General features: G+C 48.1%; 1 protein-coding gene across 2 annotated transcripts in view; it reads left to right on the forward strand.

The window, feature by feature from the left end:
* Window positions 1-17,594: 17,594 nt before the first annotated feature.
* Window positions 17,595-25,663, forward strand: part of rptor (regulatory associated protein of MTOR, complex 1) — a 505,194-nt gene continuing 497,125 nt past the window's right edge. For both annotated transcript variants that reach the window (XM_070857808.1, XM_070857809.1), the window contains exon 1: window positions 17,595-18,019. In XM_070857808.1, coding sequence (XP_070713909.1) covers window positions 17,867-18,019 — 153 coding nt within the window. In that variant the 5' untranslated portion in view covers window positions 17,595-17,866. The remainder of the gene's footprint in view (window positions 18,020-25,663) is intronic.

The following is a 25,663-nucleotide window of genomic DNA, read 5'->3' on the forward strand; positions in this document are numbered from 1 at the left end:
GCCGATTGACGCACAGCTACGGACTTACACAAAGCAGATCATTCCGGTGCTAGGCAGCGCCACGGCAGTCGTGACCCACAAAGATTCTGGATTGTCCCAGTGGACGGTCCTGCACTACTGGGGAGGAGTTGGCTTGCTGTCATGAACTGGAAATGGGGCGATGTCAATGCAATTTCCTCTGTGGAGCGAGTATCATGCTCACAGGTCCTGGACAGATTTGACTCATTATTTCAACCCGGCATTGGCACTTTCATGGGGGCCAAGGTAGTGATTCACATAAACCCGGACGCCAGACCAGTACACCACAAGGCCAGAGCGGTGCCGTACGTGATGCGGGAAAAGATAGAAGGCGAATTGGACCGCCTGTTGAGGGAAGGCATCATCTCGCCAGTCGAATTCAGTGACTGGGCGAGCCCGATTGTGCCGGTGCTCAAGGCGGATGGGTCGGTCAGGATATGTGGCGATTACAAGGCCACCATCAATCGGGTGTCACTCCAAGACCAGTACCCGCTACCGAGAGCGGAGGACCTCTTTGCGACGCTATCCGGTGGCAAACTTTTTTCAAAATTGGACCTGACCTCAGCTTACATGACCCAGGAGCTGGCGAGTGAGTCGAAGAAGCTGACCACCATCACGACACACAAGGGGTTGTTTGAGTACAACAGATGTCCGTTCGGGATTCGCTCGGCCGCCGCGATCTTCCAACGAAATATGGAAAGCCTCCTCAAGTCGATTCCAGGGACGGTGGTTTTTCAGGACGACATCCTCATTACGGGTTACGATACTGAAGAACACCTCCACAACCTGGAGGAGGTGCTACGCAGACTGGACCGGGTAGGTCTGCGACTGAAAAAGGCGAAGTGCGTCTTCCTAGCTCCAGAGGTAGAATTCCTGGGGATGAGGGTAGTAGCAGACGGGATCAGCCCTACTGCATCCAAGACGGAAGCGATCCAGAGAGCACCCAGGCCCCGTAACACGACGGAGCTGCGTTCGTTCCTGAGGCTCCTGAACTATTTTGGTAACTTTCTTCCCAAATTGAGCACGCTGCTAGAGACGCTACACGTGTTCCTACGCAAAGGTCGCGAATGGGTCTGGGGGGACAGCCAGGAAAGGGCTTTTAATAGAGCACGCAATTTGTTATGTTCCAACAATCTGTTAACGCTATATGACCCATGTAAGAAACTTGTGTTAACGTGCGATGCGTCGTGCTATGGTGTCGGGTGTGTGTTGCAGCATGTCAATGCCAAGGGTCAGTTACAGCCGGTAGCTTATGCCTCCAGGAGTCTGTCCCAGGCAGAAAGGGGCTACGGGATGGTAGAAAAGGAGGCGCTCGCATGTGTATATGCGGTACTGAAGTTGCATGTTCAGCCATGAACTCATTGAATGGCGGTGCAGGCTAGAAGGGCCAAATGGCCTACTCCTGCACCTATTTTCTATGTTTCTATGTTTCTATGTAAAGAAAATGCACCAGTACCTGTTTGGCAGGAAATTTGAGCTGGAGACAGATCACAAACCCCTAACGTCCCTTTTGGCCGACAACAAGGCCATAAATGCAAACGCATCGGCCCGCATACAGAGGTGGGCACTCACGTTAGCTGCCTATGACTACACAATTCGGCACAGACCGGGCACCGAAAACTGCGCCGATGCACTCAGCAGGCTCCCACTAGCCACCACTGAGGGGTCTACCGAGCATGGTGCTGAGATGGTCATGGCTGTTGAAGCTTTCGGAAGCGAAGGCTCACCCGTGACAGCCCGTCAGATTAAAGTCTGGACAAATAGAGACCCGCTATTGTCTCTAGTCAAGAAATGTGTCCTGAATGGGGACTGGGCAGCCACGTACAGGGCATGCCCTGAGAAATTTAAACCATTTCACAGGCGCAAGGATGAACTCTCGATTCAGGCCGATTGCCTACTGTGGGGAAACCGCGTAGTCATGCCCCAGATGGGCAGAGAGGTGTTCATCAGAGAACTCCACAATGGGCACCCGGGCATTGTCACGATGAAGGCAATTGCCAGATTACACGTTTGGTGGCCAGGGATAGACGCAGATCTGGAACTTTGTGTTCGCAGGTGCAACACGAGTGCCCAGCTGGGCCATGCGCCCAGGGAAGCCCCCCTTAGCCCCTGGCCATGGCCCGCCAAGCCTTGGTCACGCATCCATGTGGCCTATGCAGGTCCTTTCATGGGGAAAATGTTTTTGGTTGTAGTAGACGCCTACTCCAAATGGATCGAGTGTGACATTTTAAATTCAAGCACATCCTCTGCCACGGTAGAAATTCTACGGGCAATGTTCGCCGCCCACGGTCTACCGGACATCTTGGTCAGCGACAATGGCCCGTGCTTCACAAGCACTGAATTCCAGGACTTCATGGCAGGCAATGGATTTAACCATGTTAGAACGGCACCGTTCAAGCCGGCCTCAAACGGCCAGGCAGAACGAGCAGTGCAGATAATCAAACAGGGGATGCTCAGATTCCAAGGGGGTTCCCTACAAACCCGCTTATCACGCCTCCTGTTGGCCTATAGATCCCGACCACACTCGCTCACAGGGGTTCCACCCACAGAGCTACTAATGAAAAGGACGCTCAAAACCCGATTATCCCTTATACACCCCACCATGAAAGAAATTGTCAAGAGCAGGCGCGAGTCACAATATCACTACCATGACAGGAATGCGAGGGCGCGATGTATTGATGTAAATGATCCTGTTTTTGTCCTCAACTACGCTGCAGGGCCCAAATGGCTCGCAGACACTGTGGTTGACAAAGAGGGAAATAGGATTCTGGTAGTTAAACTTACCAATGGACAAATCTGCCGCAAACATGTGGATCAAACAAAAAGGAGGTTCAGCAACCCCATAGAAGAAGCAGAGGAAGAACACGATATAGAGTTCACTCCACCACAGGTGACCGAACACCTGAACCAAAGGGAGGAGAGCCCAGTCACTGTGGGCAGTCCGGACAGGCCTGAGGAACTGCAAACAGCAGACACTCAGGCCAGCGCCCAACAACCGGAGCCCCAATTCAGGCGCTCTACAAGGGAGCGTAAACCACCAGAGAGACTCAACCTGTGATCCCAATAAGACTTTGGCGGGGGGTGGTGATGTCATGTATTCAACCAGCATTGTAACCCATGTATAAACTGACCTAAGTTGTACACCGTGAGAACACTGACCACTAGGTGGGAGACACTCCTAACCTGGACCTTCAGGTATAAAAGGGAAAGCTCCACCCACCTTCATCACTTGAGTGCTAAGGAATAAAGGACAGGTCACAGACTGACCTTCTCTCAAGCATGGGCCTTGTGTGCATTTATACTGTGTAGTAAGGACGTATCAACTAGATTGATCCCTGGGATGAGAGGGTTGTGGGTTGTCCTATGAGGAGAGATTGAGTAGATTGGGCCTATACTCCTTGGAGTTTAGAAGAATGAGAGTTGATCTCATTAAAACATATCATGTTCTGAGAGGGATTGACAGGGTGGATGCTGAGAGGATGTTTCCCCCTGGCTGGAGTGTCTAGAACCAGGAGGCATAGTCTCAGGATAAGGGGTCGGGAGTTTAAGATGGAGATGAGGAGGAATTTCTTCACTCAGAGGGTTGTAAATCTTTGGAATTTTCTACCCCAGAGGGCTGTGGAAGCTCAGTCATTGAGTATATTCAAGGCTGAGATAGACAGATTTTTGGACTCTTGGGGAATCAAGAGATATGGAGATCGGGCGGGAAAGTGGAGCTGAGGTCGAAGATCAGCTATGATCTTATTGAACGGCGGAGCTAGCTCGAGGGGCTGTATGGCCTGCTGCTGCTCCTAACTCTTATGTTCTTACCTTATGTTCATGTGAACAGGGGCACCGACACGACATGCTGGGCAGGAGCCCTGTGTCTCTGCTTGCACCCTCTCATTTTCCAATTCTTGTCTATTGTGTGATGTATCTTGGAACATTTTTTGTCTATTAAAGGTATTATATAAATGTTGCAGGCTTGGTGAGACATGCTTGTCTAAAGCTTGTTTCCCCCGCTAACAATAACCCAAGGAGAATCAATCTTTGTTTCTTTTAACGCAGATCACATTTTCCTGCCATTAAATCTAATGGAATCAAAGGAGGACTTGTTGGATTACAAACCAATATTGTTCTTCCCAACCTACAGAATATCCTTTGCTCTTACCAGGGATCAATTCCATAATATGTAAAAATTAGCTGCTGGGTCCTCTTCACGTCACCAGCAAGTTCGTTTCGGAGCAATAAATCCTGCCATTAACAGTTTCGAGGCCAGGCAGGCGGTTAAGTCTGGCATTTAATCATAGAATCGTCAAAATTTACAGCATGGAAGGAGGCCATTCAGCCCATCGTGTTCGTGCAGGCCGACAAAGAGCTATCCAGCCTAATCCCACTTTCCAGCTCTTGGCCCATTGCCCTGTAGGTTACAGCACTTCAAGTGCACATCCAAGTACTTCTTAAATGTGGTGAGGGTTTCTGCCTCTACTAAATTTATACTTTCCACTAAATTTGTGTGCTTGTTTCAGCTGTTTGTTCCAGTCCTCGTTCTCCTCCTCCTCACTAAAGAAAGAAAGGGATTGAAAAAGAGGACAAAGATGAAGAAACAAGGTTAAGAAAGAGAGAATACATTAGCACCACTTGGTCGTCTCTTGTGGATTGATGTAATGCACACAGCTTGCTGGTTTTAGCTGAGTTTGTGCTTTTGGTAGAGCTGAGTGCTTCAGATGTGTGACTTGTGATTGAAAATGTCACAGCTAAGACTTGTTTAACATTGATAGCTCCGAAAGTGAAAAAAATAGGTCACGTCTTTAAACTTTAATCAGTGATTTTCTCTCTTCACAACTTCACAAAAAGTGCAGATAAGGACAGCCATTCAGCCCATCTAGCTAATGTGCCCATTCAGCCCATCTAGCTAATGTGCCCATTCAGCCCATCTAGCTAATGTGCCCATTCAGCCCATCTAGCTAATGTGCCCATTCAGTCCATCTAGCTAATGTGCCCATTCAGCCCATCTAGCTAATGTGCCCATGACGACCTATCGATCCCCTATCACCGAGCTGCCTCTTGAATGATTTCAAAGTGTTTGGTTTTCCCACCCTACCCAAGACTATTCCAGGTATTGATCATTCTGCATGAAGCAGTGCGCCCTGACATCAATCTTGAACTTTTCTTTTACCAGTTTATACTTGTATCCCCACGTCACATGATCATAGTTTATCTTAATCTAGTGCTTCAGGTTTACCTTTTCACTTCTGCTTAATATTTCCATATTTCACGTATCTTGTTGTGTATCTGTAAAGCATGCACTCCCATGTTCCGCCACCAGGGAGTGCATCCCCTGAAGTCCCAAGGGATCCCAGCATCCCTTGGGAGCATTGTATTTCAGTCGGCCCCTAAGGCCTGTTCCTCACTCTGGAGTGTCTTAATAAAGACTGAGGTCACTGTTACTTTAACTTCATCTGTGTTCGGAACACAATATATGTGTATAGGGTCCTCACTAATATCAGTTGCTCTGATTGGCCCTACGTTTTATGGGCTGGTGAGGTGCAACCTCATCGGGCTACAAGAAGCACTTACCCTTAAAGGGACAACTATATTAAAATTCCAAGCAGGGTTTTTAAAGCAAAACCAACAAACAAAGGTAACCAAGATGACAAAATCAAACCAAAATAATTAATCCAGGGAAATTAAACAAAATATTCCAAAAATTGAATGCCAGAGGAGAGGTGAGAACATCTGCTCTTGACTTCAAGGCAGCATTCAACTGAGCTAGGCACCAAGCAGCCCTAAGGTTAAAGGAAAAAAAAGAAAGACAGCATTATTTTCCCGAGGTCAGTCAACACAGCCCCTAGACATCACGTCAAGATGTCTTCAGGGAAGATTACTTTGCCCAAACACCTTCAGCAGTTTCAGCAGTTTCAGCAATGACCTCTCCCTATCATCGGTTTAGGAATGGGGCTGTCCACTGATATTTCCACAGTGCTCTGCTCCATTCTCAACTACTCCGATAATGAAGCAGTCCGTACCAGCTTACAGTAGGACCTAGATAATACCCAGCTTTGGGCTGACAAGTGGCAGGTAACATTCAGGCATGTAACGCTGGTACCAGGTAATGATCACCTTGAACAAGAAAAAGCCCAGTCATCTTTGTAGTGTCCTTACACACTACTATAAATTCACACAAGGCACATTCTGCAGACAAGGTCACTATGTGACCCGAACCTTTATTCACAGGACCAAGAAAAAGTGATGACCCTGCATGGGACCTCCCTTTATATACCTGGGTGACCAGGTGAGGAGTGTCTCCCACAAGTTCACCCCCTGTGGTCAAGATGTGCATTTCTCAGGTGTATACAGTGTACAGTGTTGTTACATGAAAGTTACAGTTACATGAAGGTTACATACATGACATCACCTCCCCCCACGTCTTATGGGGTCAAAGATGAAGTCTTTCAGGCGGCCGACGCTCTCTCGTGGAGTGCCACAGTTGGGGCTCTGGTTGTTGAGGTTTGGCATGCGTCTCTGTCACCTGTGGTGATTCCGGCTTGTCCGGGCTGGCCGCAGGGACTGTGCATGCTGCTGAAAGTTCTTATTGCTCGTTCACTGGCAGTGGTGTGGGCAGCATCTCATGATCTTCCTCAGGTTCCTCAGTGTCCATGCTGAATCTTTTTTTTACTTGGTCCAGATGCTTGCGGCATATCTGTCCATTGTTAAGTCTGACCACTATGACCCTATTCCCCTCTTTGCCAATTACAGTACCCTCGAGCCACTTGGGCCCCAAAGCGTGATTAAGAACAAATACAGGGTCATCGATTTCTATACATCTCCCCTTTGAGTTACGGTCATGGCACTCATTTTGGGACTAGTGCTTGCCCTCAACAATGTCTGACAGGACTGGATGAATGAGGGACAGCCGAGTTTTAAGTGTACGTTTCATGAGTAGTTCCGCGGGCGGGACTCCCGTGAGCGAATGCAGTCGGGACCTATAGGCCAGCAGGAGGCACAATAGGCGGCATTGAAGGGAGAGTCCTTGAATCCGGAGCATGCCTTGTTTTATGATTTGGACCGCACGTTCCGCCTGGCCATTGGAAGCTGGCTTGAACGGTGCTGTCCTGACATGCTTGATGCCATTACCCGACATGAACTCCCGGAATTGATAGCTAGTGAAACACGGGCTGTTGTCGCTAACCAGGATGTCCGGCAAGCCATGGGTCGCAAAGACCGCACGCAGACTCTCCACAGTGGTAGATGTCGTGCACAAATTCAATATGATGCACTCGATCCATTTCGAGTACGCATCAACAACAATGAGGAACATTTTTCCCATGAACAGGCCCGCATAGTCTACGTGAATACGTGACCATGGCCTGGTGGGCCAGGGCCACGTGCTGAGCTGGACCTCCCTGGGGGCATTACCTAGCTGGGCACACGTCGTGCACCTGCGAACACAGTGTTCCAGGTCTGAATCAATTCCCGGCCACCACACATGTGATGCCTGGGTGCTCGCTGTGGAGTTCCCTGATGAATGCTTACCTTCCCTTCTGGGGCATGCCTACCCAGCTGTCCCATAGTAGGCAGACGGCTTGGATGGAGAACTCATCCATCTGTCGGTGAAACGGTCTGACCTCCTCGGGGCATGCTCCGTGTGCGGGCTCCCAATTCCCAGTCAGGACACATTTCTTGATCAAGGATAGGAGGGGATCTCTCTTGGTCCAGATTTTGATCTGGTGGGCTGTGATGGGGGAGCCTGCGCTGTCAAAGGCATCAACAGCCATGACCATCTCAGCGCTTTGCTCCACTGTCCCCTCAGTGGTGGCCAGTGGAAGCCTGCTGAGCGCGTCAGCGCAATTTTCAGTGCCTGGCTGGTGCCGTATGGTGTAGTCATACGCAGCCAATGTGAGAGCCCATCGCTGTATGCGAGCTGACGCATTGGCATTGACAGCTTTGCTGTCTGACAACAGGGATGTTAACGGCTTGTGGTCTGTTTCTAACTCGAACTTTCTGCCAAAAAGGTACTGGTGCATCTTTTTCACCCCGTAGACACATGCGAGTGCTTCCTTTTCAACCATCCCATCTCCCCTTTCTGCTTGGGAGAGCGATCTGGAGGCATAAGCCACAGGTTGGAGTTGGCCCTCACCATTGCTGTGCTGCAACACACAACCAACTCCACAGGATGATGCATCACATGTCAAAACCAATTTCTTACAGGGGTTGTACAAGTTCAACAGCTTATTAGAACAACGCAGGTTCCGTGCCCGATTGAAAGCCCGTTCCTGACAGTCCCCCCAAAACCATTTGCAACCCTTACGCAGGAGCACGTGTAGCGGCTCCAACAATGTGCTTAAGTTCGGCAGAAAGTTCCCGAAATAGTTCAAGAGTACCAGAAATGAACGCAACTCCGATGTGTTGCCAGGCCTGGGTGCACGACGAATCGCCTCCGTTTTGGATTCGGTAGGCCGGATCCCGTCTGCGGCAACCCTCCTGCCCAAAAACTCGACCTTTGGGGCCAAAAACACACACTTGGACTTCTTTAGCTGCAGGCCTACCCAGTCCAGTCGGCGTAGCACCTCCTCCAGGTTGTGGAGGTGTTCCTCGGTATCTCGACCCGTGATAAGGATGTCGTCCTGAAATACGATTGTTCCAGGAATGGATTTGAGCATGCTTTCCATGTTCCTTTGAAAGATAGCGATTGCTGAATGAATGCCAAACAGACACCTGTTGTAGACAAACAGCCCCTTGTGCGTGGTGATGGTGGTCAGTAGCTTGGATTCTTCGGCCAGTTCCTGGGTCATGTAGGCCGAAGTGAGGTCCAACTTGGTGAACAGCTTGCTGCCTGCCAGCGTGGCAAAAAGATCCTCCGCTCTCGGAAGCGGGTATTGGTCTTGTGGTGACGCTCGGTTGATAGTGGCCTTGTAGTCGCTACAGATCCTGACCGAGCCATCCGTTTTTAGGACAGAGACGATGGGGCTTGCCTAGTCGCTGAATTCAATGGGCGAAATTATGCCCTCTCTTAGCAACCTGTCCAACTCACTCTCAATTTTCTCCCGCATCACATACGGCACAGCTCTGGCTTTGTGGTGCACTGGTCTAGCTTCGAGGTGATGCGTATCCCTATTTTGGTACCTTTGAAAGTCCCAACACCAGGTTGAAATAGTGACTCAAATTTCTGTAGGACCTGTGAGCATGAACTTCGCTCCACAGATGAAATGGCGTGCACATCCCCCCCATTTCCAGTTCATCTCGGCTAGCCAGCTCCTCCCCAAAAGCGCGGGACCATTTCCCGGGACAATCCAGAGTGGCAGCCTGTTCTCTGATCCATTATGTGTGACCACCAACATTGCACTGCCTAGCACTGGGATGATCTCTTTGGTGTACGTCCGTAATTGTGTGTCAATGCATTCTAGTTTGGGTCTGCTAGCTCTGAGTGGCCATAGTTTCTCGAATTCTTGGACACTCATAAGTGACTGGCTGGCCCCTGTGTCCAGCTCCATGCATACCGGGATGCCTTTTAATAGGGCTGTCATCATCATAGGTGGCGCTTTGGTATATGAGCTGTGGATGTTTGCCACATGAACCCGCTGAACTTCAGCGTTCATTGCTTTGTCCCAAGCATCAACCTGCCTTGCAGACCCCTCTTGTGGTTCATCTGCCTCATAAATTAGCCTCGCTGCGGGCTTCCTGTGCATTCTGGCTAAATGTCCAATGAAGTTACAATTTCTACAGATAAATTGTTAAAACCTGCAGGTTTTTGCAGCATGTTTGCCCCCGCACCTCCAGCATGAGTTGAGATTGTTGTGAACAAAAGAGCTGTTACCAGGCATTCCTCTCTGATTGTCACGTTGATTACTCTTGAGCACTCTGTTAGTGGGTGTCAATGGCCCCATCCTGGGACGCATTGTCCACTGTGATGGCGTAAATGTCCGTTCAACCTGCCATTGTCTCTGTTGAGGACCCACTCTAGAGTCTGTTACTGCCTGGTTGGTGTCAAATTGCCCTTGCCTGCCTGCGGGGTTCTGAGTCGCGTTTACAATGTTAACTCCCTGATCCATCGCCACATTGGAAGCAGAGTTGCGCGCGTATAATTGTCTTGGTTTCCTCCTCCCCCGCCATGAAGGTCTGAGCCATCAATGCCGCCGCTTCCAAGGTCAAGTCCTTGGTCTCAATTAGCTTTCTGGAAATCCCGGCATGACCAATGCCCTCAATGAAGAAATCCCTTAACATCTCCCCACTGCAGGCATCTGTGAACTTACAGAGGCTGGCCAAGCGCCGAAGGTCCGCAACGAATTCCGGTATGCTCTGTCCTTCCCGACGTCGGTGTGTATAGAATCGGTGTCGGGCCATGTGTATGCTGCTCGCCGGTTTGAGGTGCTCACCGATCAGTTTGCTGAGCTCTTCAAAGGTTTTGTCTGCCGGCTTCTCGGGTGCGAGCAGGTCTTTCATCAACGCGTACATCTTAGGTCCACAGCTGGTCAGCAGATGCGCCTTTCGCTTGTCGGCCGCTGCATCTCCCAGCCAGTCCTTTGTGACAAAGCTCTGCTGGAGCCTCTCAATGAAATCGACCCAGGGCTCACCAACACAGTACCGTTCCTCTGTGCTACCGGTGACCATTCTCGTGAGTCGTTGATTCTCGTTTCTCGTCGCCAAATGTAGTGTCCTTACACACTACTATAAATTCACACGAGGCACATTCTGCAGACAGGGTCACTCTGTGACCCGAACCTTTATTCACAGGACTAAGAAGAAGTGATGACCCTGCGTGGGACCTCCCTTTATATACCTGGGTGACCGGGTGAGGGGTGTCTCCCACAAGTTCACCCCCTGTGGTCAAGGTGTGCATTTCTTAGGTGTATACAGTATACAGTGTTGTTACATGAAGGTTACAGTTACATGAAGGTTACATACATGACAATCTTCCCTTGTCCTGCAATGGCACCACCGTCACCAAGTCCCCCATCATCAACACCTTGGGGGTCACGACTGAGCAGAAGCTGAATTGCACCAGCTATATCAACAAAATGGCCACAGCAGTAGGACAGTTGCTGAGAAAATGATACAATTTTAAAGGGGGTGCAGGAACAGAGAGACCTGAGGCCCGAAATTCATTGACATACTGCCTACTACTGCCCGCTTATCGCCAAAAAATACAAGTTTCATCAAAAAACAGGTACATACTGTCGACATACCACTCGGCGGAAGATTCATGAGTGACATAACGCCGGTCGGTCTGCACACTGCCCGCCCATGTAGAACCGCCCACATACCGCCCTAAAGTGCAAGTTTCATGACATACCAACGGAACTGCATACCGTCCTGGAGAAGATGCTTTAAGTGGCTCTTAAGTGGGCGGTATGTACACAGAGCTGACAGGTATAATTGTTTCACAGAAGTGTGGCATGTTTGATATTACACAGATCTTTATATTTCTCCACAGTTTGATGTATTTTTAAATGGATTGGTTTTCTAGTATTTTCTCGTGTTAGCCAATAATGCAGTTTGAATAGCAATATAATCATTGAGTCTGGTAATTGTGTGTGTGTTCACTAGAGTGATCTTATTTTATAAATGGTCCAATAAAGCCTTATTTACTCCTTTATTAATGAACTATTATAAAAATGTTGTTAGTCTCTCTCACTCCACAGTCCCTCACAGCGATCTCTCACTCCCTCCCCCCCCCACACACAGTGATCTCTCCCCCCCCACCCCGACAGCGATCTCTCTCTTTCCCCCCACAGTGATCTCTCATTCTCCCCCCTCCCCCCACAGTGATCTCTCACTCTCTCCCCCCTCCCACAGCGATCTCCTCCCCCCCTCCCTCAGTGATCTCTCACTCTCTCCCACCACCCCCCCCCACAGCGGATCTCTCTCCCCCCCCCACAGTGATCTCTCACTCTCCCACCCTCCCCCATAGCAATCTCTCAATCTCTCCCCCCCCTCTCCCCCACAGCGATCGATCTCCCCCCCCGCCCCACAGCGATCTCTCCCCCCCCCACAGCGATCTCTCCCCCCCTCACAGCGATCTCCTCCCCCCTCCCCCAGTGATCTCTCACTCTCTCCCCCCCCCCCGCCCCACAGCGATCTCTTCCGCCCCCCCGCCCCACAGCGATCTCCCCCCCCCCACAGCGATCTCCCCCCCCCCACAGCGATCTCTCCCCCCCCCACAGCGATCTCCTCCCCCCCTCCCCCAGTGATCTCTCACTCTCTCTCCCCCCCGCCCCACAACGATCTCTACCCCCCCCCCACCCCACAGCGATCTCTCCGCCCCCCACAGCGATCTCCTCCCCCCCTCCCCCAGTGATCTCTCACACTCCCCCCTCCCCCAGTGATCTCTCACTCTCTCCCCCCCCCGCCCCACAGCGATCTCCCCCCCCCCCACCGCCCCACAGCGATCTCTCTCCGCCCGCCACCCCCCCGATTCTCCCCCCCCCCACAGCGATCTCTCCTCCCCCCCGCCCCACAGCGATCTCCCCCCCCCCCACCGCCCCACAGCGATCTCTCTCCGCCCGCCACCCCCCCCGATCTCTCCCCCCCCCACAGCGATCTCTCCGCCCCCCGCCCCACAGCGATCTCTCCCCCCCCCCCACCGCCCCACAGCGATCTCTCTCCGCCCGCCACCCCCCCGATCTCTCCCCCCCCCACAGCGATCTCTCCTCCCCCCCGCCCCACAGCGATCTCTCACTCTCCCCCCCCGCCCTACAGCGATCTCTCCCCCTCCCTCTCCCTCTCCCACACACACAGACTGTCTCTGGCCTCGCGTCGGTGCTTCTTGGGGGGGGCGGAGCTTGAGAGCTGCGCGCACATGCGCACAACTCAGGAGCCGATGATTCCCGGCTGCACGCCATTCCCTCCAAGAAAAGCGGGATGAATCTCCCGCCCACTCGGCCCCAGCGATACCGGGCGGTAAAAAAGCGAGCACCGCTTGGGGACCGCCAAAAAAACGGGCGGAATTAGCTTTCATCAATTTCTGCCCCCTGGGATTTCACATACACAAATCTTTGAGGATAGCTGGACAAGTTGATTGCGTTGTTAAAAAAGCATATAGGATTCTTGGCTTTATAAACAGAGGGATAGAGTACAAAAGTAAGGAAGTTTAGCTAAACCTTTATAAATCACTGTTTAGGCCTCAGCATGAGTATTGTGTCCAATTCTGGGCACCACAATTTAGGAAGGATGTCAAGACCTTGGAGGGAGTGCAGAGGAAATTTATTGGAATGGCACCGGGGATGAGCTACTTCAGTTATCTGGAGAGAATCGAGAAACTAGGATTGTTCTCCTTAGAGCAGAGAAGGTTAAGAGGAGATTTAATAGAGGGGATTTGATAGCGTCAATAGGGATAAATTGATTTTACTGACAGAAGGGTCAGTAACCAGAGCGAACAGATTTAAGGCAATTGGGCTAACCAGTGATTTATAATGGTTTAGCAGAACTTCCTTGCTTTTGTACTCTATGCCTCTATTAATAAAGCCAAGAATCCCAGAGGGGAGATGGGGATTTTTTACATAGCGAGTAGTTACTATCTGGAATGCACAGCCTAAAAGGGCGGTGGAAGCAGATTCAATGTTAACTTACAAAAAGGAATTGGATAAATATTTGAAAAGATAGAGGGCTATGGGGAGCGAGCAGGGGAGTGGGACAAATTAAATAGTTCTTTTAAAGGGCCAGCACAGGCACGATGGGCCAAATAATCTCCTTTTGTGCTGTACGATTCGATAATTCTACTCAGCAATGAGTTGCTCATTTCTTGACTTCTCAAATTCTATTCACCATCTACAAGGTTTGTTAGGCATTTGATGGAATAGATCTAGTCACAACAACACTCAAAGAGATCGACACCATCCAGAAAAGAGCAGTTTGGTTAATCGATACCCTTGCCACTGGCCTCAATATCAACCCCCTCCGGTGCACTGTGGCTGCAGTGTGTACAATTTAAAGGATGCACTGCAACAATTCAGTGAGGCTGCTTCAACAGCACCTCCCTCCCCTGCAACCTCTGCCACCGAGCAAGACAAGAGCGGCAATATTAAGGGGAACACCATCACCTCCAAGTTCTCCTCCAAGTTACACTCCCAAGTCTGACTTGGACCCATATCATTGTTCCTTCATTGTCACTTGGTCGATGTCCTGGCATTAGCGAATACCATTGTGGAAGCACCATTACCACAGGGATTGCAGCAGTTCGAGGAGAAGGCCCACCAGTACCTTCTTAGGTTAACTCGGATGGGCAATAAATGTGGCCTTTCAAGTATTGCCTGCATCCCAAGGCCACATAGAAAAAAATGAAAAGGTGTGCCCCATTAGTTATGAAACGCTTAAGGTGAGCAGGTAGACTAACATGTTGTTCTCTATGGCTACCCAGGGAAGCTCTGATTTGCCAATCCCATATTTGGTACAAACACACATGTTACTATTGTAGAGAACATAACGAACATAAGAATTAGGAACAGGAGTAGGCCATCTAGCCCCTCGAGCCTGCTCCGCCATTCAATAAGATCATGGCTGATCTGGCCGTGGACTCAGCTCCACTTACCCGCCCGCTCCCCGTAACCCTTAATTCCCTTATTGGTTAAAAATCTATCTATCTGTGACTTGAATACATTCAATGAGCTAGCCTCAACTGCTTCCTTGGGCAGAGAATTCCACAGATTCACAACCCTCTGGGAGAAGAAATTCCTTCTCAAACTCGGTTTTAAATTGGCTCCCCCGTATTTTGAGGCTGTGCCCCCTAGTTCTAGTCTCCCCGACCAGTGGAAACAACCTCTCCGCCTCTATCTTGTCTATCCCTTTCATTATTTTAAATGTTTCTATAAGATCACCCCTCATCCTTCTGAACTCCAACGAGTAAAGACCCAGTCTCCTCAATCTATCATCATAAGGTAACCCCCTCATCTCCGGAATCAGCCCAGTGAATCGTCTCTGTACCCCTTCCAAAGCTAGTATATCCTTCCTTAAGTAAGGTGACCAAAACTGCACGCAGTACTCCAGGTGCGGCCTCACCAATACTCTGTACAGTTGCAGCAGGACCTCCCTGCTTTTGTACTCCATCCCTCTTCGCAATGAAGGCCAACATTCCATTCGCCTTCCTGATTACCTGCTGCACCTACAAACTAACTTTTTGGGGATTCATGCACAAGGACCCCCAGGTCCCTCTGCACCTCAGCATGTTGTAATTTCTCCCCATTCAAATAATATTCCCTTTTACTGTTTTTTTTCCCCAAGGTGGATGACCTCACACTTTCCGACATTGTATTCCATCTGCCAAACCTTAGCCCATTTGCTTAACCTATCTAAATCTCTTTGCAACCTATCTAAATCTCTTTGCAGCCTATCTAAATCTCTTTGCAACCTATCTAAATCTCTTTGCAACCTATCTAAATCTCTTTGCACCTATCTAAATCTCTTTGCAACCTATCTAAATCTCTTTGCAACCTATCTAAATCTCTTTGCACCTATCTAAATCTCTTTGCAACCTATCTAAATCTCTTTGCAACCTATCTGAATCTCTTTGCAGCTATCTAAATCTCTTTGCAACCTATCTAAATCTCTTTGCAACCTATCTAAATCTCTTTGCACCTATCTAAATCTCTTTGCAACCTATCTAAATCTCTTTGCAACCTATCTAAATCTCTTTGCATTAAGAGAATATATTTAAAGGAAGTATTGAAATGAGGAGAGACTATCTAACAGAGCAGGATGGTTCTCCTGACCAATATTTATCCCTCAACTACCATCAGGAAAATAGATCTTCTTATCAATGCTGTTTGTGGGAGCTTGCTTTGTGCAAATTGGCTGCCATGTTTCCTACACTGCAACAGTGACTACACTTCAAAAGTACTTGATTGCCTGTAAAGCGCTCTGGGACGTCCTGAGGTCATGAAAGATGCTATATAAATGCAAGTCCTTTCCTTTTTGCTTTTATTTAACGAGACTTTTCAAAGCAGCTTTTGCCTTTTAAAACAAATAATTAACAGACATAAGGCAGTATTTTATTTTCTGAAAGGCGCTATATAAATACATGTTCTTTCTTATTGTATGAATTCCCTTCTCTCAGAATGGTGCGATGCAGCAATAAAACTTTTATTTACTGTGTTTGAAAAAGACGTGCATTGCACCTTTCATGACCTCCGGACGTCTCAAAGCACTTTACAGCCAATGAAGCACTTTTGGAGTGTAGTCACTGTTGTAATGTGGGAAACGCCAATTTGCGCACATCAAGCTCCCACAAACAGCAATGTGATAATGACCAGATAAACAGTTTTTGTTATGTTGGTTGAGGGATAAATATTGGTGAGGACACAGGGTATAACTCCCCTGCTCTTCTTCAAAATAGTGCCATGGGATCTTTTACATCCACCTGAGAGAGCAGATGGGACCTTGGTTTAATATCTCATCTGAAAGACGGCAGTGCAGCGCTCCCTCCTTACTGCACTGGCAGTGTCAGCCTAGAGTTTTGTGCTCAAGTCTCTGTGGAGTGGGACTGGAACCCACAACCTTCTGACTTAGAGGCAAGAGTGCTAGCCACTGACTGAGACTATTACAGATGGGTACACATTCAAATCATGTTTTTTATATGAGTTGAACTAAAACAGCCATCAAGAAAGTGTTATTTTACTCAGACTGATCAACGATTAAAAAAAATGTTTAGAAATAACATGCCAAGGCATAAAAGAAAGGTTTGGATTTATATGGTGCCTTTCACGACCACTCGATGTCTCAAAGCGCTTTACGACCAACGAAGTACTTTTGGAGTGCAGTCACTGTTGTAATGTGGCTTAGGTGTTCAGCCACCTAAGGACTCATTTGAAGAGTGGAAGCAAGTCTTCCTCGATTCCGAGGGACTGCCTATGATGATGTGGGAAACATTTTGTATAGTAGAAAAAAAACAAATGAGGGAGGTTTAAAATAGCAGCTGGACTGGAAAGTCAGAGGTGGGGAGCAGAAGAGAGAGCTTGTCTCTATCTAAATACAAGGAAAGTCAGAGGTGGGGAGTAAAAGAGAGAGCTTGTCTCTATCTAAATACAAGGAAAGTCAGAGGTGGGGAGTAAAAGAGTGAGCTTGTCTCTATCTAAATACAAGGAAAGTCAGAGGTGGGGAGTAAAAGAGTGAGCTTGTCTCTAACTAAATACAAGGAAAGTCAGAGGTGGGGAGTAGAAGAGAGAGCTTGTCTCTATCTAAATACAAGGAAAGTCAGAGGTGGGGAGTAAAAGAGTGAGCTTGTCTCTAACTAAATACAAGGAAAGTCAGAGGTGGAGAGTAAAAGAGAGAGCTTGTCTCTATCTAAATACAAGGAAAGTCAGAGGTGGGGAGTAGAAGAGAGAGCTTGTCTCTATCTAAATACAAGGAAAGTCAGAGGTGGGGAGTAAAAGAGAGAGCTTGTCTCTATCTCAATACAAGGAAAGTCAGAGGTGGGGAGTAGAAGAGTGAGCTTGTCTCTATCTAAATACAAGGAAAGTCAGAGGTGGGAGGAATAGAAGAGTGAGCTTGTCTCTATCTAAATACAAGTTGTTGTTGTTGTTGACTGGGTCTTGGGGAGAGTTGCGAGAGCGCTGCGCGTACAGCAGTGAGCGCGGACTGAGCCGCCCGCTCCGCCGTAGGGACAGCAGTGGCTGTCGGTCTGGCCCAAGATGGCGTCGCCCGTCAGGCTGAAGTGAGCGGCGGCGACCCGAGAGCCCGGGCCGGCCGCAACCGAGCTTCACCCTCCCTCCTTACCCCCCCCCCCCCCCGCGAGATAACGGAGCGTCTCTCTCTCCCCGCCACCTCACACCCCGGGGTCGGGGGTGTCGGCTCTTGCCGAGTGCAGCGGCTGCGCAGCCCCGGGCCGGGCGGGCAGGCAGGCCGCCACCGCTCGGTGTCGGCGGTGAGAAGCGGCAGCATGGCCGGCGCCAGCCTGCTGGAGGACCTGCTGGAGGAGGACCAGGGCGACATGACGGACTGGAACCTTCCAGTGGCTTTCATGAAGAAGCGGCACTCGGAGAAAATCGAGGGCTCCAAGGCGGTCACGCAGAGCTGGCGCATGAAAGACCGGGTAAATTGACTCGCACCCTTTGATGAGTACACTGGTTCTCTCTCTCTGTGCTACCTGACCTACTGGAGGTTACAGTCACACACACACACACACACACAACTTTCCAGTTGCTGGCCCCAAAGTTTTCTGTGCAGCCCAGAATAAAACTTCCAATCCTGTCAGCATGAGTTAGTTTTCAGTGAGAAGAAAGCATGAGTTTCTGTTTTCCAAATATTTTTACTCAGTCGTCCAGAATTGACACAATAAAGCAGTTTATTGTCAAACTTTGAATTACAAATATTGACCATGCTGCTTTAAAACTAAAAGCAAACCTTTGTGTTGTGAACAATGATTGTAACATTTGCTGCGGTTTAAATTGGGTTATGCATGACCATTTTAAAGAAGGGAGTTGTAAATTTAATTTAAAAGTACATTTCTGTGGAAACATCTGCAGTTTTGTAGAGTTTAATTTGCCACAATTGATCTATTTGCCAAACAGTGACCTTGACTGGCCTTCGAATCCTCTATTTTCAATGTTATGATTAGTAATGCATGTTTTCAACATTTAAATCTTGAATGTAAGAATCAAATACATTTTTGATTGTTTTTAAAATAAAGTTTCCCCACAATTCTTGGTATTAACACAAAACCTGGGCTGCAGAATCTAGACATTTTAGTGGTTTTGTTAAGTTTTGATATACTTTTTAGCAGTTTGTTAGGTAGAAGTATCTCAATAATGGCATATGCTTGACCAGCATTGTAACCATGGAAAACTTTACAATGTTTGGGAGAGAAAGGGAATGAGTCCAATGATCCTAAATATGCGTTCATTGGATGTGGTTCAGTGTAAATGTTAGACGAGAGGTGTTTTATTTAGAGAATAGCTTTTCATAATCTGATGCATATCAATAAATCAAATGCAAGTGTGACATGAAAGAAAAATGTTAATTTGGTTATGATTCTTCAGAGCTGATTGATGTGCTGTGCGTTGCTAGCATTTCCTGTTTTTATTTACAATATCCAGCACTTTAAACAATCATTAGTAGACTACTAAAGTGCCCTTTTAAAAAAAACTTTAAGGAAAGGCAATGCGTAGTGTATTTTGTAAAGTCATTGTGCACTGTTATCTCATGGTACATACAGGTGAGTGCAACGGCATGTTATGTTGGTGTGGTTGCACACACATTGGAAACTATGCATTGTTTAGGCTTTGGGATAACTTGATGAGTCTTGCAGTTCTGGTGAGGGGGTAACTGCTCTTGTGGGACACTGGGAGGAGGTTGCTAGTGTGATTCCTTCTGACGGGAGATGGTCTTGGTTTGTGGGGAGAGGGGTCGGTGGTGGTTACCTGACTTCTGTGAGCTGTCAGAAAAGGGCTCCATACATAGTCCATACTTTACTTGCTGCAGTTGGCATGTATTCCACAGATATTTCGGTGGCATATTTGTTCGCAGGGTTGAAATTCGCCTTAATGGGGGATTGCATCTTTTTGGAGCCTTATTTTTACTTGGGAATATGATTTGATGAAGACATTGCACAGCTCCTTCATTACGTTTCAACATTTGTGGCAATGCACTGTCAATGCAGCATTTATCATTTGAGTTTTACTAAATTATAGCATTAGTGTCGAAGAATTAGTGAAATTACATAAATTATATCTTCCAAAAAGCAAGGCAGTCCTGAAAATGTGAAACATTTCACGGGCAGATGAAATGACATGACATTTCAGAATAATGCCCATATGAAAATACCCAGTAGTGCAATAATAGCTTTTATTCCGCTGAACTTGGTTTTCTATTTTGAGCGTTTTTGAGTTGTATAGCACTAGGTTGTACTTCTCGTGGTTCAAAGGCTAACACTCATGGTGAGAGCAATTTACATAGAATGATAGAGAAATTACAACATGGACCTTGTATTAAACCTCCATAAGACAAAGGTTCTGTACCAACTTGCCCCCACCACACACTACTACCCCCCGATTATCAAGACCATGAATGAGGCCTTGGACAGCGTGGAGCACTTTCCATACCATGGGAGCCTTCTGTCAGTGAGGACAGACATCGATGACGAAATCTAACACTGCCTTCAGTGTGCCAGTGCAGCCTTTGGTTGCCTGAGGAAAAGAGCGTTTGAAGACCAAGATCTCAAATCTGGCACCAAGCTCATGAGCAGTAGCCTTCCTACATGCTTCAGAGACATGGACATTGTACAGTAGGCACCTCAAAGCACTGGAGAAGTACCAACAACGCTGACTCCGCAAAATCCTACAAATCTATTGGCAGGATAGGCGTACCAACGTCAGTGTTCTCTCTCAGGCCAACATCCCCAGCATCGAACCATTGACTACGCTCAACCAGCTCCGATGGATGGGCCACATTGTTCGCTTACCTGATACAAGACTCCCGAAGCAAGCACTCTACTCCGGGTTCCGCCATAGCAAGCGAGCCCTAGGAGGGCAGAGAAACCGATTCAAAGACACCCTCAAAGCCTCCCTGAAAAAATGTAACATTCCCACTGACTCTTGGGAATCCCTGGCCCAAGACCGCTCAAAGTGGAGAAGCATCCGAGTAGGCGCTGAACACTTCGAGTCCCTTCGTCGGGAGCATGTGGAAGCCAAGTATAGACAGCGGAAGGAGCGCAGGACAAACCAAGCACCCCATCCACCCATCCCTTCAACCACCACCTGCCCCACCTGTGACAGAGCCTGTAGATCCCACATTGGTCTCATCAGTCACCTTGGAACTCATATTAATGCGGAAGCAAGTCATCTTCGACTCCGGGGGACTGCCTAAGCGAAAGACAACATGGAATCAGACCATTTGGCCCATGAAGGCAGAATATTATCTGAATGGCAGCAGATTAGGAAAAGAGGAGGTGCAACAAGACCTGGGTGTCATGGTTCATCAGTCATTGAAAGTTGGCATGCAGGTACAGCAGGTGGTGAAGAAGGCAAATGGTATGTTGGCCTTCATAGCTAGGGGATTTGAATACAGGATCAGGGAGGTCTTACTGCAGTTGTACAGGGCCTTAGTGCAGCCTCACCTGGAATATTGTGTTCAGTTTTGGTCTCCTAATCTGAGGAAGGACGTTCTTGCTATTGAGGGAGTGCAGCGAAGGTTCACCAGACTGATTCCCGGGATGGCTGGACTGTCATATGAGGAGAGACTGGATCAACTGGACCTTTATTCACTGGAGTTTAGAAGGATGAGAGGGGATCTCATAGAAACGTATAAGATTCTGACGGGACTGGACAGGTTAGATGCAGGAAGAATGTTCCCGATGTTGGGGAAGTCCAGAACCAGGGAACACAGTCTTAGGATAAGAGGTAGGCCATTTAGGACTGAGATGAGGAGAAACTTCTTCACTGAAGGAGTAATCAGCCATGATCTTATTGAATGGCGTTGCAGGCTCGAAGGGCCGAATGGCCTACTCCTGCACCTATATTCTATGTTTATCTTCCACATGAGCAGGGGTTTTAATCCCATGTCTGCACTCTGTTGCCATATCCCTTTATTCCTTATTCCTTCAACCACCTATCTAACCTAACTAAACTCTTGCAGCACAGTACAATCTACAGTATCCAGAATTCAGGTGAATTGGAAGTATTGTATAAGATGCATATTATGGGAATGGTAGCATAGTGGTTACGTCACTGGACCAGTAATCCAAAGGCCTGGACTAATGATCTGGTCACAGGAGTTCAAATCCCACCATGGCAGCTGGGGAATTTAAATTCAGTGAACTAAATAAATATGGAATAAGAAGCTGGTATCAGTAATGGTGGCCGAAACTATCGGATTGTTCTAAAAATGCATCTGGTTCACTAATGCCCTTTAGGGAAGGAAATCTGCCGTCCTTACCCGGTCTGGCCTACACATGACCCAGACCCACAGCAGTGTGGTCAACTCTTTAACTACCCTCTGAAATGGCCTAGTGAGCCACTCAGTCGTACCAAATTGCTACAAAGAAGTGAAGTGGACTGCAACAGCTCAAGAAGGTCACTTCCGGCAGAAAATCCAGGATGTGGCAGAGGGAAAGCAGGGCAGCTGTTGTAACTGTAGTGAAAATCCTGGCTACTTTATTTTAATCGTTTACTGTGCATTGCGCACGGTAAGTCGAATGATATGCTATTTTCAGGCCTTGGGCCCAAAGTCTAATTAAGTAAACCGAGCCTCCAGTCACAATTCAGTTCTTTGGCCACGGAACCTCAGAAGCATCAAGCACTTTGAGATTATTAAAAATAATAACTTTTATATAGCGCCTTTATCGTAGTAAAATGTCCCAAGGCGCTTCACAACAGTGTTAACAAGACAAAACAGATAAATTTGACACTGAGCCACAAAAGAAGAAATTAAGGCATTTGACCAAAAGCTTGGTTAAAGGAGTGTCTTAAAGGAGGAAAGTTACCAGTAGAGAGGTGGCGAGGTTTAGGGAGGGAGTTCCAGAGCTTGGGGGAGGGAGTTCCAGAGCTTGGGGCCCAAACAGCTGAAGGCACGGTAACCTATTGTTGAGCAGTTATAATCAGCGATTATAACTGTTCAAGAGGGCAGAATTTGAGAAGCGCAGACAGCTTGTGGAGTTATGAGGCTGTGGAGTGATTTGTAAACCAGGATGAGAATTTTGAAATCGAGGTGTTGTTTAACCGGGAACCAATGTAGGTCAGAAAGCACAGGGGTGATGAGTGATCGTGACTTGTTGCGGGTTAGTACACGGGCTGCTGAGGTTTGGATGACTTCAAGTTTACATAATGTGGAATGTGGGAGGCCGGCCAGGAGTGTGCTGGAGTAGTCAAGTCTAGAGGTAACAAAGGCATGAATGAGGGTTTCAGCAGCAGAAGAGCTGAGGCAGGGACAGAGGCGGGCAATGTTAGGGAGGTGGAAAAAGGCGGTTTTAGTTATGCTGTGGATATGTGGCCAGAAACTCATTTCAGGGTCAACTATGACACCTAGCTTGTGAACAGTGTTCACCGTCAGATTGATGCTAGGGAGAGAGGGATGGAGTTGGTGGTTAGGGAAGGCAGATTGTTTTATATCTGTAACAAAGTGCAATGTCTTGATTTTGATGTTTGGACAGGCCAGATGCACTGTTTTCTATATATAAAATAGATGTGCATGGATTGAGAAATGGGCCAAAGTCTTTTAAAATCCATTTAGGAAAACATTTAATCATGTAAATTCTGGCCAGCTCTGTCTTCTGGCCCCATGTGTCTAAATGTGATTCCTCTCCCCCACCTCCAGTTCTGGCCACCAAGACACAGGAGACTTTCAAGTACTGGAGGTGGTGTGGAGAAAAGCCACAAAGCTGATCCTTGATAGTCGAGTTCTGAATTATGAAGGACTGGAAATTCTTGGAATTTCAGTTTTGAGAAGAGGGGTCTGAGGTGATCTTGCAGATGCATACAATGTGATAAACTGCATTGAAAAGGGAAACTGACTTCAAATTCAGTTGAGAATAGGACAAGGAAACATAGATTCAGACGAGTAAAAGACAAATTTTGAACTGACATCTGGAAATTTTTCTTGGAGAAATCAACACGGAAAGAACTTCTAGATACAGTAGTGGAATCTTTTACAATACAATTGGATGTCGCAATGGGGAAGCTTCGGGTCTTTCTGAATGGAGGAACCACGCTGAATTTTTGTGTCTTAAGAACCAACGCTCGGAGAGTATATTTGGAGGGTAGCAGAATATTCACATTCTGTGTGAATTTTGATCTTCAGCTCGTAAATTTCTTATGTGTTTTTTTTAAAAAAGATAATCTCGGTAATCCCATTAAAATGAACTAATCATTTTACATCAATATTTTTGATCACGATTTCTAAAGGAAAACAGTGAAAATGTTGCTGTGTTTTTTTTAGTATTCTGGATTTTATTTTCTTTGCTTACAAGTTGATACTAAAATAGCTTTCTTCGATGGAAATTTGGCTCATGGGTGATCACACCTTACTGAAGACTCCCTGTCTGGCTATACCTTCCACCTTCCCCCCCCCCACAATACTACTGCAGTGGCAGTGTGGCCCTTATCACTAAATCTTACCGTGCTCTGTCACCCTACTCTTTTGGCACCGTTTCTTCCATTGAGCAACTTGCCTTGTTCCACGTCTCTCACCTCTCCCTTAAAATCTTCGTTCTCTACTGCCCATCTAAGCCCACATTAAGTCTCTATCACTTCCTCATCACTCGCATCTTCCTTCTTCCTTCCAACCCCACTTCGTTCTGCATCAGCCCCTGGTAAATCTCTCCCCTAAGCCACTTGCAGCGTCACTATCAAACACCCAACTGCCTATTCTTTGGCCCTCCATTTTCTGCTCAATTACACCCTCACTTCTACCTTTGGTGCCCTTATCGCCAGTAAAACCCTTGCTCTCTCCCACCCTGGTCGTTCCTCCATCCTTGCTCCCTTAAGTCTAATGGGCGCAGCTTTGAATGTTTATGGAGCACAACTGGTTTAGCCATTCATCGCCAGACCTGGCTGGACCACATCAAGCACTACTGAGTCCTGCTCTCCTCTTCCAAAACTGCTCACCAATCCAGGATGATCCTGGAATGCACAAATAATCCCCAGCTACTTTTCTCCACTATAATCATCATCATCATAGGCAGTCCCTCGAAATCGAGGAAGACTTGCTTCCACTCAGTGAGTTCTCGGGTGACTGTATAGTCCAATACGGGAATTACAGTCTCTCAGGTGGGGACAGACAGTGGTTGAAGGAAAGGGTAGGTGGAGAGCCTGGTTTGCCGCACGTTCCTTCCACTGCCTGTGCTTGTTTTCTGCATGCTCTCGGCAATGAGACTTGAGGTGCTCAGCACCCTCCCGGATGCTCTTCCTCCACTAAGGGCGGTCTTTGGCCAGGGATTTCCAGGTGTCAGTGGGGATGTTGCACTTTATCAAGGAGGCTTTGAGGGTGTCCTTGAAACGTTTCCTCTGCCCACCTGGGGATCGCTTACCGTGTACGAGTTCTGAGTAGAGCGCTTGCTTTGGGAGTCTTGTGTCAGGCATGCGGACAATGTGGCCCGCCCAACGGAGCTGCTCGAGTGTGGTCTGCTTCGATGTTGGTCTGATCGAGAACATTGATGCTGGTACGCCTATCCTCCCAGGGGATTTGCAGGATCTTGCGGAGACATCGTTGGTGGCATTTCTCCAGCGATTTGAGGTGTCTACTGTATATGGTCTACATCTCTGGGCCATACAGGAGGGCGGGTATCACTACAGCCCTGTAGACCATAGCTTGGTGCCAGATTTGAGGGCCTGGTCTTCGAACACTCTCTTCCTCAGGCGACCGAAGGCTCTGCTGGCGCACTGGAGGAGGTGTTGGACCTCATCGTCGATATCTGCCCTTGCTGATCGTAGGCTCCCGAGGTATCGAAAGTGATCCAAGTTGTCCAAGGCCACGCCGTGGATTTTGATGACCTGGGGGCATTGCTGTGTGATGGGGTCAGGTTGGTGGAGGACCTTTGTCATGGATGTTCAGTGTAAGGCCCATGCTTTCGTACACCTCCGTGAAGATGCTGAAGATGGCTTGGAGTTCAGCCTCTGTGTGCAGATGCAAGCGTCGTTCGCATACTGTAGTTCGATGACAGAATGGGGATGGTCTTGGATCTAGCCTGGAGGCAACGAAGGTTGAACAGGTTCCCACTGGTTCTATAGTTTAGTTCCACTCCAGT

The sequence above is a fragment of the Pristiophorus japonicus genome, chromosome 16 (assembly GCF_044704955.1).
Source record: "Pristiophorus japonicus isolate sPriJap1 chromosome 16, sPriJap1.hap1, whole genome shotgun sequence".
NCBI lineage: Eukaryota > Metazoa > Chordata > Chondrichthyes > Pristiophoridae > Pristiophorus > Pristiophorus japonicus.